The sequence below is a fragment of the Kogia breviceps genome, chromosome X, assembly GCF_026419965.1.
Source record: "Kogia breviceps isolate mKogBre1 chromosome X, mKogBre1 haplotype 1, whole genome shotgun sequence".
Taxonomy (NCBI): domain Eukaryota; kingdom Metazoa; phylum Chordata; class Mammalia; order Artiodactyla; family Physeteridae; genus Kogia; species Kogia breviceps.
In genome coordinates this window covers 107,877,738-107,891,141 of record NC_081330.1, presented here as the reverse complement: position 1 = coordinate 107,891,141, position 13,404 = coordinate 107,877,738, and the positions used below count along the sequence as shown (strand labels likewise).

At 39.2% G+C, this 13,404-nt stretch overlaps 1 protein-coding gene across 23 annotated transcripts in view; it reads right to left on the bottom strand.

Annotated features, from left to right (window-relative positions):
• Positions 1–13,404, bottom strand: part of DMD (dystrophin) — a 2,551,447-nt gene that overhangs the window by 54,424 nt on the left and 2,483,619 nt on the right. For 14 of the 23 annotated variants that reach the window (XM_067023689.1, XM_067023685.1, XM_067023695.1 and 11 more), the window contains 6 exons: positions 11,229–11,340; positions 9,250–9,386; positions 8,480–8,518; positions 4,111–4,176; positions 2,962–3,027; positions 35–193 (listed from right to left, as the gene is read on the bottom strand). In XM_067023689.1, the coding sequence (XP_066879790.1) occupies positions 35–193; positions 2,962–3,027; positions 4,111–4,176; positions 8,480–8,518; positions 9,250–9,386; positions 11,229–11,340 (579 nt within the window). Of the gene's footprint in view, positions 1–34; positions 194–2,961; positions 3,028–4,110; positions 4,177–8,479; positions 8,519–9,245; positions 9,387–11,228; positions 11,341–13,404 lie in introns of those variants that run through there. The other 9 variants (XM_067023692.1, XM_067023686.1, XM_067023707.1 and 6 more) reach the window with 4 other exon arrangements.

Sequence of the window (13,404 nt, the reverse complement as noted above, 5' to 3'; positions counted from 1 at the left end):
GCATACCAACGACAAAGCTAGAAAGAAAACTCACCTGTTTTCTTCCTCAAGATCTGCTAGGATTCTCTCTAGCTCCCCTCTTTCCTCACTCTCTAAGGAAATCAAGATCTGGGCAGGACTACGAGGCTGGCTCAGGGGGGAGTCCTGGTTCAAACTTTGGCAGTAATGCTGGATTAACAAATGTTCATCATCTCTGGAAAATAAAATCAAAGGTTTTGGTTTTTTCCCCCCTTATTTTGCCTCGGGGGTCAGGGACTTGGGTGTGTATTTTAAAATAGAAACAGTTATTTGCTCTTAACAATCAATTAGACCCTTTTTCCTGCTTTTAAAGACATTTTGATACTCTTGAAGCTGTGGTCTACCATCCTGTTGGTGACAATTCCAAGTGTTCCTTGCTCAGATTTTCCATTGAAATCTGGTTGGCCTATTTACACGGGTAAATGAATGGTAGAATTACAGTAATACTGGGACTCTACGTTGACAGTTTAACCAATCGTTAGTAAATATTAAGAGACGTAATAATGGCTGTATAATGCTTTTGCTACCAAGCCTGTCAAGACAATCTGTTCACTCACCCACTGTGTTGTTGATACTGACCAGGAAAAAACTGAAGCCGTGAAGATAACAGAGTAAATGATTTCTTAGGTGGAAAGCAATGCAACTGAAAAGTGTTGCTTTGGTAAGCCAGTTTCAACTTATAAACCCCACAGAGGCAGGATGGTAACAATAATGAAACCACAGATAAAAATGACTATTTCATTCAATTATTGTTTAGATAGAAAAACAAAAATTGGCAGAGGAAAAAAAAAAAAAAGCCATTAAGGTGACTAATACAAGAGGACTGAACAACTCATTCCTCAGAGCAGCTTTTAAAGGCTAACCTTGGGGGACAAAGAGGCCAAAGGCTTATATGTTGGGAGGAAGCTGCAATCTTACCTCATATCTAGGAGCTCTCTCATACACACAAGAAATTATTTTCTAAATGCATCGCCCCCAGCTCCTGAAAAGCCTGTGTACCTCCTAGTGATAAGAACTTCATTCTGTTCTTAGCGATAGGCTACAGCCCTTTGCTTCTGGCTCCGTATCGGTAAGATGATATGTTAATATTTCCCTCTCCACCCCCCTTTGATTTCCTTTTCTCGCCTCTATGTCCTCTGAGGTGAAAAAATTTCAGATACTCAGGGAAAAAAATCCTCCTAATTTAAATGACCTTGGTCCATCAAGTCAGATAATTGGTTGGTAAGTTAAAATTAAAATAATTATTGGGTGTTACAAACAAACATTTAAGTGAAGTCAACCAATCTACCAAACCACTTCCCCAGACGTGCCCCTAAGATGTCATGATATTACCATCCAACATTGAGTCCAAATGGATTTTATGCCCTCGGAAAAAGCTAAAGCTAAATTTCGTTTAAAGGTAAAACAAAAGCAGTTCTGACCGCCTAATCTGTTAGCCCTCTTCTCAAATCCTGCAGTTTGATTGCTAGGACTTCCCATGTTTAATTACAACATTCAGCTTCTCTTACCGCTTTCTGAGGCAGTCAATGGATGGCAGCCATTATTATACAGATACGACTGGAATTACTGTGAATGTGCTAGAGCTTCTAATATTCAAATGAGTGACCCAAAGAAGCAAATCATTCAGGCTGTTTACATTTCGTTGATTCTTTGGTTACATATTTTTCTGTCAAAGTAGTTTATATATTAATACTATTAATACTTTTCCCCACAGCTAAGAAAGAGAATGCACCATAGTTATGTTTGGGGGGGAAAGGCTGTTTTCGTTTTCTTTTAAATAACTTAACTCACATATGAATGGCTGAGCGTTGACTTTATTCTTTATTATTACCTTGACCACCTTTATGTACCAGATGAGATGACTGACTCTCACGTCTTCAATAACCAGTTGTGTATAGATGCCACTTGGATACTGTTTGAAGTTCCTTCAGTCTAATCCTTATAAGGCCTGTTTCTCACCTGAGTGTGACTTTGGGCTGCCACACCAACTACGTATGATGCGTTTACCATTTGTCCCTTTGCCTAGATTCTCTGTGACAAAGTGGTGAGACATCCGTAACTTATCAAAACTGAAAACATTATTGTACCCTGACTAGATTTCATCTCCCTAAATTATCCATTCAGTTAGCAGAGCCTTATTTTGTCCTCCATATTTGCTTCTCAGTCCGATCCCTCCACCTCAGCCTCTTGGTTCATGGCAAGATTCTTTTGTGCTCCTTACTGTGAACACTTCCCCTACTCTGTAATGAAGCCTCTGTTTCCCTGCCACTTTGTGTGTTCCCTGCCCGGCTGGGTTCTCCGCCACTTTGAGCACCGCTCGCTCGCCTTCCTTAAATTTCACAGGCCTGGCTTAGCATCCCACTACAAAACCGTGACCTCAATGTGCACTTCTTCTTCTGAAAGCCTTCACAAGAGAGCCTCACTTTATTCAGCTCTGGAAGACGCTAAATCACAAAAATCTACTAGTTAGGATCTCTAAAGGAAAATGCCCACCTAGCCTACCATATGGGAATGCCAATGCAGCTACACCAAGATTATAGCTCTACTCCCCACGAGTGGAGAAAACACTACTTAGACGTCACTTTAAAAATTAATATCCAACCCCTTTTAAATATCCTGCGGGTTTGGTCAAAGATTAAACATTTAATATAGTTTAAGTATTTGGGATCCTGCAATTTGTGGCAGTTTGGCACTAAGTAAGAATAAGGCAAAATGTTTTGGAACATGTTGGAACATCTGGAATACCAATAATGCCGCAATTTGGATGAGCTCATTCTGTGTCGGGTTGTCAAGAGTTAAAGAAAAAAAAAGTAAATGAAAGTGTCCTTGAAAGATCAAATGAATATAAACGCTAATTCCTATCTTCTGCGCTACCCTACCTCCAAATCCCTCAAAGCAATTTCATGGTCAGGAACATTTTGTAAAAAGAGACAGGATACTTACATGCTCTCATTAGGAGAGATGCTATCATTTAGATAAGATCCATTGCTGTTTTCCATTTCTGCTAGCCTGATAAAAAACGTAAAAGCTCATTAAAACTTATGTGACTTCTTAGAATCTATTCAAGACCTAATCGAACATTCCTGAAAACTAAAGGATAAATCATGTCAAGAGGAGAGAGGAATCCTTCATATTAAAGGATGTGTGTGTTGGCCTAACCGTCTGAGGTGGTGGACCACAGCTAGGTAAGTAGCTTTACATTTACGCTGCAAATTACAAGAGACGTTGTATTTTTTTTTTTTCCTTCACAGATTGATCTTCCTTTCGCTGAGAAGAGGCCTTTGTTTTCATGAGAAAAGCTTCCCTAACAACAAACACACTCCGTACCTTACGCTATCCCGTGTGTTTTTTTTAAGACAATTAAAGATTTCCACTGAAGACAGAATTATACATAGCTAGTTAATACTTCCTATGGTTGATAAACATGTTCAGCAGTTAGACTATTGATAAAAGATAGATTCACAGTAAGCTCTCTACACACTCTGCCAATTTTTACCTTTAAAAACCTCCTTCACCTCAAACAATAATAAAGTCTTTTCACAACTTACAAGTGAACCAAACTCTTACAGATTTATTTAACAAGCAATCAGCAATTTAGATTTTAGATATAAAAGTTACCTCAAACACAAAGGAAGTGGGACAGAAAGGTCCAGGGATTAGGAAAATGAGTGATTCCCTTCTTTACAGCATATTATATAAAATACACACAGACATGGAAAGCCAGTGCTTTCGTAGTCTCTATATAACACAGCATAATGTCTTCATATACTTATGTCTGGTCTAGCAGTTTTCTAAGAAGGTTAGATGATTTCGAAGTCAATTGATTAAACGTGCTCAGTATATAAAACATAACAAAAGCTATCAGGAATGTTGAAAGGCCTGGGTTAGGGGAGGCTGTTCTGGGCTGATGCTCTTATTGGTGTCCAAAAACAACATGCAGTGGAACGGCATGCACGTTAGAGGGCAAGCTGATTAGTAGAAATCAGACAAGATTGGGGAAAAAGAAAAGGTTTGTTTAAAATTAATATAGGTTAGCTTTCCTTGGTTAGTTATTTCAATCAATATTTGCCTGGCATTCAACTAGTCTCATACCTGCTAGCATAATGTTCAATGCGTGAATGAGTATCATCGTGTGAAAGCTGAGGGGACGAGGCAGGCCTATAAGGCAGAAAATGTTATTAGTCACAGATACCATCCATTAATGGAGAAAAAGACCCCACCAAACAAGTTATGTTATATACATGGCCTAGAACGCTTTTATTCTAATACTATGGATAATGTACACGTTTAGCTGTTCCTGTATCCTAGATATCATCGAGTATTTAGAATCCAGGTTTGAGAGATGATTTCTCAAACTTCCGCTTTTCTCAAAAGCCATAAAGAGAGATCAAAAACTTCTCTGGAAAGTTTCAATTATAGGAAAGGTCAGGGGAGACAACCTCTACGTGACATTTTGTCCTCCTGTCTTGTAATGTCTCCTATCCTAGAGTTCTGAAATTGTGTTAGCAGTATGCGGTTTAAAATTTTAAACAGTTCACACCTGTGCCATTTATTAGCTGCCTTCTTACTGAATGGAAACTGTACATTTGCCTAGTAAATTTGCAGTTAACGATATTAGTTCCAAAGAGGCTGGACTCCAGTCCATGACTACTTAAGATGCCACATATCAAGAGGTCTCGGTTTGTGCAATTTTGTAAAGCAGGAATATATCTATCAATTTAGCAGCAGGACTATATTACTACTTCATAAAGCAAAACTGAATGGCCCTAAATTATAATGTGATGTTTTAAAAAGAACGACTAACTTCAGTAGAATGCCAACATCTGAAGTATTTCTTGTTAGGGATACTGTGGGCTAATATACAGAGGGGAAAACAAGAGAGGAGGATTAGCAGGTATAGTCTTATTTACTTTGGGGGTATAAAAACCTACTTTTTTTTGGCTTCACAGACAAGAATTCTGGTAGGGTTGACATGTTTTCACCTTTTCATATGTGACCTATTAATTATCCTTGAAGTTTTTATAGTATCTTTTAGACTAACCTTGGGAAAAAAAAAATCCATCTGTTCTGAAAACCAGTTTGGGCTTGGGCTTTTTTGTTTTAACTGGAACAGGACAAAAGGTCGCTTCCATTTCTCTCCTGACAGAAAGCCCTTAGGTAAAGGCATGAATCCAAAAGTCAACAGAAACCTATTCAGTAAGGATTAGTTTCGTCCAATGTCTAAGCAGCATTCAAGGACTTGGTCAGGACACTAAGAAGAATATGTCTGTTTTTTCTTACATTAAAAAAAAAAAAGAAGAAAGAAAGAAAAATGTGTAGTTACCTAGGCTTACGTAGGACATTGTGTTAGAAATCTATATTTCTTAAAGAAGACACACAATCAGAAGATGATTACAGCACACTGCAGCAAATAGCCAGGGAACTGAAGTCTTGCCTGAGAGATAAATGTCTTACTTATGAGACCAAAGCTGTCTAGGTCAGATGTCACCATAATCAAATTTGGATTGAATTACGAAGATGCTTAAACTGTCACGAGGAAACAAAAGGATGACTACCCAATTTATTAGGCAGATCTAAAGATTTCCAGGTGAATCTTCATTCTACTTTTGGAGATAATCTGCTAATTTCTTAGAACCCTGGAACAGCCCATTATTAGAAAAACGCTAAGGTTTGTTTTGAAATATTCACTGCAGGTCAAGATAACTGAGTACCTGGATTACTTAGTTTATAAGCCCTATCTTCTGGAACAGACCAGTCTTTCGATTACATACTTCTTATAAGCTAAAAGCCCACCATCGAGGAAAATACGTTAGTGTTTCCCCTTGTAACAGGTGCTACCTCGGTAGTGTAGAGAAGGAAGAAAACATGAGACCTTGGAGCATAACTACACCGAGAAAGCTAGGCATGTAAATGCAAGATACTTTAATAAAATCTTAAACAGAAAATCTTATGCAGAGCTTTAATTCTCAGCCTTGAGGATACTTCCATGTTATTTTGCTTATTAACGTACATAGCACCTAAGACAGCATGCATAAGCTCAAGAACTCACAATAACCAAGCAATCTAAAAAATATAGATATACACTAACGGAGGTACTTATTAAACGAGAAAATGAGCCAAAAGGGAATACTGGTCAGAGGAGAATCATTTAAAAATCAAGAATTAGTAAAAGTACAAAACTACGTAGTCCAGAAACAAAACTAAATGCAAAGTCTTCTAAAACGCTTTTCCAAGAGGAGGTTAAGAATACTGTTCTCCCTTCTCACTTCCTAAATACAAAATGATATACCCCCAAAAGGATTATTCCTACTATTCCTATTATTGCTAATGGCCAATTCCATCCCACCCACCCCCATTTTCTCTTTTGTGACAACTCCATTAATAAGTTTTCAAAGCAGAATAGCTCAAAGAATATTGTTTGACTGTCTCATTTGTGGACAAACGATATAAAAGGTTTATGCTAGGCTTACTTTCAAGTAAAATGACAAATGCAGGCAAATAAGGGTTTTTTCCTAAGGAAAACCAAAAGATCTGTATCTCAGTAAACTTTCAAATTCTGTGATCCATACTGAATGGATTAAAGGCTGTCATCGTCATAGGATTTGTTAACATTGGATAGAATTCTTGCAAAATAAAACACCTTAGGACCTGGCTCTTCTGCGTGAACAGAACAGCTTTACAATTCGTTTTATAAATTATTTACCATCCCCTGAGTAAAAAATTTAATGAAATTATTGGTATTACAGGGACTTAAGCCTGCTGGGGTTGTTTTCTTCCTCAAAGTTAGAATTTCCCACTATTTCTGAATAATCTAGCATACTTTTTTATAAAAAGGCTAAGTGGGGGTAGGTTTCAGTTGGTAGAGAAGATATTTTTTAAAACAATGTTATTAATTTTACAGTTGTTCAAAATTTAAGAAAGACAAACACCCCTCTACTTAAAATAAGTTATATTTAACTGTCATGAAGCTTTCTCATTAGCTTATGTATACAGTAAACGTCTTCCTCTAGCTATTGTTTATTACGTTGCGCTACCTCTATGTGTTTTAAAACGTTAACCGTTAGCATATTTTTCTTTAGGATTTGTCAGTTGGTTAGATTTACTTCGTGTTGGAATAAGTTCTATCTGCTTATCAGGATCCAATGAAGCTGAGAATTTCAGTACATTAATTAAAAAAATTTTTTTTAATTTATGAAAGGCTTTACCTTCTATAAACAAACAGACTACCTGGGATAGGGAAAATAAGTACCAACAACAAGGAACATAACTGAATCTAAATAACTCCCCAAGTTGTTTAAGCACGATGATTCAAGAAATCGGGTGTAGCTACCATATCTCAAAATTAAAGGGCACAATAATGCAGCTTTACAAAAGAAAGGAAAGTGTTATACTTCCTTTAGGTCATTAAAGACTTAAACTTCAATGAATAGTTCGCACTGATCACTACAGGATTTTTTTTTCAAAAGACCTACTTTAAATTAAATTACATGGTGGAATAAAAAAGACCCAATAAAAATAAACTGAATTCTTATAGAAGCCTGTCTTCCAAATTGGTCATTTCCCTCTTATATATAATAGAGCTGTCTAACTTTAAATAAATATTTTAATAAAGTACACTCTGAGATACCAAAATTTTGTTATAAAAACCCCATACAATATAACTTTAAAACAATGCACACTTTGCTGATATTTAAATCACGGACTCTCAAAGGAGTTTTCTGATGATATTATAAACTCTGAGATGAATCAATTATCTGTTAATATCTAGTATTAGTAGTATTAATAATACACACCAATAATAATAACAAAGACTACAGTACACTTTCCTTCCAGTGTAAATGTGTGTTTATGAGCTGGGTATTTAGCTTGGAGAAGAGAGCAAAGTGAGTTTAGGTCAAAATTGAGAAACTCATGTATGTAAACACTGGTCAAATAGCATGGCATCACCTGATAAAAAGTCCGCATGTCTAACTGAAGTTATTCAACCATACTCAACATCATACCATGAAACAAATTTTGATTTTAAATGGTCCACTTATAACAGGGCCTAAAGAGTAAACCATCATCCTTTTGAAGGTCCTAAAGCACTGACTCTCTAGAAATATGGCTAAAGAATGTTATTATGTAATCAGAAGGCTCTTCCCTGCTTATAATGAAATAATATATAACCGTGTCTCCCAGGAATACAACTAGCAACCCAACAATTTCTTTGATGTTAATTTGAACTCCAGGCCAGGATTTCTGCTGGTTTACATCGGACCAAGTGGGGACCTGAAAACCTCACTGATTCTCCTGATCTGCGGTGGATGGCACCCTCCAAGTCTTACCAAGGGAAACATTTCTGAAATGAAGGAAGGGAAATTAAAATGCCTTTAAACAAAACAAACAGAACAAAACTTTTAAAAAATCAAGCAAGCGCATGAGTCGGTGGTTAGTAGCACCCTTCAGTGGAAGTACTCACGCAGAATCTACCGGCCAGAAGTTGATCAGAGTGACAGGACTGCAAAACAAAAAATGAGGTGGTGAAGAGAGACACAGGCAAACTCAGCCACACACACACACACACACACACACACACACACACACACACACACACACACACTACTGAAAGGTCAAAATAAATGAAGTCCAATTAAGTATGAACCATGGAAAGCAACGGCCAGACAAAGGTGAAAAGTGAATTAAAAGAAAACCAGCTGTGCGATTGCCATCAGAGTTATGGAAAAAAGAAGAGAAGGTTCAAAAGAGGTGGAGGCATCATCGTTTTGATCTAGAGAATCGTAACTACTTACTGTGAAGAAATTTCCTGTGACTATATTTTTTTTCAGGTAGAAAAAAGTGACTAGATACGACCACACAATCAGATACAAAAAGACAGACACACGCCTACTGATTTGTAAGGGAGGAAAATCAAAATGAAATCTTGGAATCACTCATTTGTAAACAGTCCCATATTTCTTGCAAGCCTTGTGAGGTAATCAGGAGCCGGGAACGTGGTGGTTTACTCCCTGTGAGATAACGTTTAACTTTTGGAAAAGGTCATTGTCATGGGACAATTGACATGGCAAATGGCGACTGAACATCAGCTTGCTTTTCTCTTTTTAGAATCAGTAAATCTAAAGAAAGAAATAGGAGAGACTGTTTGCATTTGGGAGTGAAGGAAGGTATTCAGCTGAGAGGAGCTCAAAGATACATCAACTGAGAGGCTGGTTTGCTTTGGCCACTACTCACGTTTCCATGTTGTCCCCCTCTAAGACCGTCTGCACTGGCAGGTAGCCCATTCGGGGATGCTTCGCAAAATACCTTTTGGTTCGAAATTTGTTTTTCAGTACCTTGGCAAAGTCTCGAACATCTTCTCCCGATGTAGTCTGAAAGGGAAATCATGCTGACATCAGATTTGGGGAGGGCGTATAATCTCAAGGGAAAGCACAATTCCAGCGCTCTACCTTGGAGCACTTGTTTTTTATGTTTTTTTTTTTTTTTTTTTTCCTGCGGTACGCGTGCCTCTCACTGCTGTGGCCTCTTCCGTCGCGGAGCACAGGCTCTGGACGCGCAGGCTAAGCGGCCACGGCTCACGGGCCCAGCCGCTCCGCGGCACGTGGGATCTTCCCGGACCAGGGCACGAACCCGAGTCCCCTGCATCGGCAGGCGGACTCTCAACCGCTGCGCCACCAGGGAAGCCCACTTGTTTTATTATAATTATGAGCAGTAGGAGTTGAGACCAAAGGCTTTGGAATCGCATGAAAACACGGTTTTGAGACCAGACCTGCCGTTTACTAGTGGGGTTACCTTGGGTGACTTATTTACCTACCCAAGGCTCCAATCCCCTACAAAATCGGGGCAGTAACACCTCAACAAGCTGTGATGATGAATAAATGAAGTATACCGACTACTGGCTACCCAACAAATGGTCATTTATAGAAGTCTGGAGGTCAGAAAGTTGACCTTCCGTTTTGCCACACTTTACAGTAGTTTTTAAAAGATTTTGTCCACATTGCTATAGTAATTCAGCCACTAAATACCATTCTATTCACAGCATGGGACATTCTCCATCAATGAGTACCTTTGCAAAAGGAATCAAAACGAGGAAGACAATGAAATAACTGGGAGAATCACTCTGAAGATGGACGAGAGAAGAGCTCCAAAGCACAGCTTCTCGAACTTTGATGTGCTGGATACCACCAGCGGACCTTGCTAAAATGTACGCTTTGATTCAGAAAGTCCAAGGTGGGCCCTGAGGTTCTGCATTCCTAATAAGCTTCCAGGTGATGCCAGTGCTGCTGCTCCAAAGATCACACTTGGAATGGCAAGCAGCCAGTGTTTAAGGAATAAAAGATTTACACCCAGGTCTGTGGCCACCAAGTCCAGGCCCTTTCCATTTCACCAGTGATTTTTCAAAGTTCTACTGGCCACTGAGCATTTTCCCAAAACAACATCTTAGGAGAAGACTCCAGCTCTTAATTATAGAACCCGGGGCAAGCTTTTTTAACCTTAGGATCTCAGAGTCCTCAACTACAAAAAGGGGATAAAAATAATACCTGTCTCGGGCTTCCCTGGTGGCGCAGTGGTTGAGAATCCGCCTGCCGATGCAGGGGACGCGGGTTCGTGCCCCGGACCGGGAAGATCCCACATGCCGCGGAGCGGCTGGGCCCGTGAACCATGGCCGCTGAGCCTGTGCGTCCGGAGCCTGCGCTCCGCAACGGGAGAGGCCACAACAGTGAGAGGCCCGCGTACCAAAAAATAATAATAATAATACCTGTCTCACACAGAGTAGTTTAAAAGGTAAACGCCTAGCATTTACTTGGTAACTGTGAGCAAGATTAATTTAAGTGGTGGAATGCGAATTTTGAGGAACCTGTATCACCCCACCCCATACCCAACGCGCCCCATGGCCGTAACACCTCTGCACACAGCCGCTAGGGATGTGCAAAAAAAAACCCGTGAAAACGTCTTCCCTACAACCCACAAAAACAGAAGAAAAACCTACTGATTCATCCAACAATATGCGTTGAGTGTCTACGACAGTCCACACATGCCAGGCATCGCACTAGGGATAAGGTAAGTCCCGGAGTCTACAATTTGGAGCCACTTTAGCTGGGCAACATCTGGGGAACTTACAAGTCACAGCGTGACACATGATCTGTAAGACTGTACAAAACTGAAACTTCTTCCAGGTGAACTAAGCCACGCCAGGGAGGAATCTAACTTACCGGAGTGCAATATTCCACCATGGGGTAGTGCATTTTGTGGCCTTTTGCAACGCGACCAGAAAAAAAGCAACTTTGGCAGATGTCATAATTAAAGTGCTTTAGACTCCTGTACCTGGTAAAGAACAAAAACAAACGTATATGTATTTCTTCAAATCAAATTCCCAAAGAACACCCTTTAATAAACCTCCTTCCACACTGTCTTAATTCTGGAAACAGAATGCAGGGTTCATTAATCCCACAAGGTAAGTGATTAACTTCCTACTTCCAGATTTCTCTGGTGCTTCTCCTACAGTATCAAAATATTTTGGCAGAAAGATTATCCTATAAACATTTGGAGGGAGGGGAGAAAAACTCAGCTCTTATTTAAACTCCACTAGGAACTCTTTCAGATTAAGTAGGAAGATAGTGGCAAACTTCCAGGCTTTTGAAGACCAGACACTAGAATTTGAAAGAACTTCCAGAAAGGATAGATTGATGCATTGCGGGCTCCTGTACCCATCAAAAAGGCACAAACGTTTTCGGAGGGAATTATTTTCAAAAAAACATTATAAAGATAAAGCAATTTCATAGGACAAAAGAAAATTAAATGAGAACTGTCAATTAAACCAAATCTTGCTTTAATTACATTTTCTGATTAACTGAGATGACTCATCTTCAGATTGTTACTTGGATAATCTCTTTTATCTGTCTCTCCTCAGAAATCCCTCATCACATTACCTCCACATGATAATGGAAGCCCCAAGAAAAGACACATTTTGGGTGAGATGTAAGTACTACATGGTACATTCCCCCCCCCCCATTCTCAGAATACTGTATTCTTCGTTTCATACCCTCCCCTGCCTTGTGCTTTCTCAGATAAGAATCTTAGCCAATTAAAATAAACATATTCCTTATGTCACATATGGGAATGTGGGAAAAAAAGCTACCGTTTTTAGATCCCAACCATCTTCTGAGAGTGGGGGAAAGGAGGAAAGAGAAATGCTCATTCTTAAAATAATCTACTTTCATAAGGGCAAAAGAATTGAATGTGAAAATGCTCTCTTTGATCCTCTAAAGCATTCTCCTTTTTCATTTTATAAAACTTCCCCCAATATACAAATCTTACCAGTGAAGGAAGCTAAGAAAAGAAAGGTAAGAAATGCAATGGAGCTCTCCCCGCCCCCCCATCACTCTTACCTGCCAAAACCAGAAAGGAAAAAAGGTGTCCCGTGCAAGCACTGCCTACTCAATGTTGTCTATCTAGGCTTTAGAAACCTCTGAAGGTTTCTGTAAAACCTCTTTGTAAACAGCTTGAAGTACGGTAGGACAAACACCAATGGTAAAGGAGCACAGTGAATGAGAAGCACACAAATGGTACAAAGCAGTTATTAGGAAACAAAGTCATGAAACAAGTCCAAGCATAACCAGAAATGAGTGTCTACTTAGCTGATAAGTGGATTCTCAACAGGCATAGATGATATAGCTAGTTTACAACTTGACGGCTTATTCATTGCTATGGAAACCTTGAGGGTGATCCAGATGTTGAAATACATCATCATTTCAGAATCTGGATTCGGGATTATTGTTCAATAAGGTTAATTCATTTAAAAATATCCCGTCTCCCCAAACAGGTCAACAAGACCGAAGATTTAAGAGCCAATCGTTTTCTGGGACATTTCAAGAGTATCAGAATAATAACCTGCGATGTTTCCTACCACTTTCACTTTTCAATTTATAAGGAACGTTTTCTTTTTTTTTAGCTACTCTGTGAATCTTTCATTTACTTGCACACTTTATATTCCCTCAGAAGTCCATTAGGATACTATGAAAAGAGCGCAATCAGATTCACAGATAAAGAAGTATGCTCTTGGGTGCTCGAAACAATTCTTGTTACCTTAGGGCAAGAACAGTGGTGCAAAGTGATTAAGAGACTGAGCTACCATGACAGGTCTCCCCAAAGAGAATCATCCCTTAGTTTTATAACCGATTCTTGGAGAGTTTCTATAAACAGAAAAGACCATGGAAAAAAAGAAAGAGATGATCAACATGTTTTGGTGCGAGGAAAGAGGAGGTACAGTTAATCTGTATATACTTGACGGACAAATATCTTGGTGGAGACAGGCAGTCAGTCCCGACCGACCAAGAACGTGGCTCTGCAAGAGCTGAGAGTGAAGGCTGAGAAGGACGCCTGCCTGAT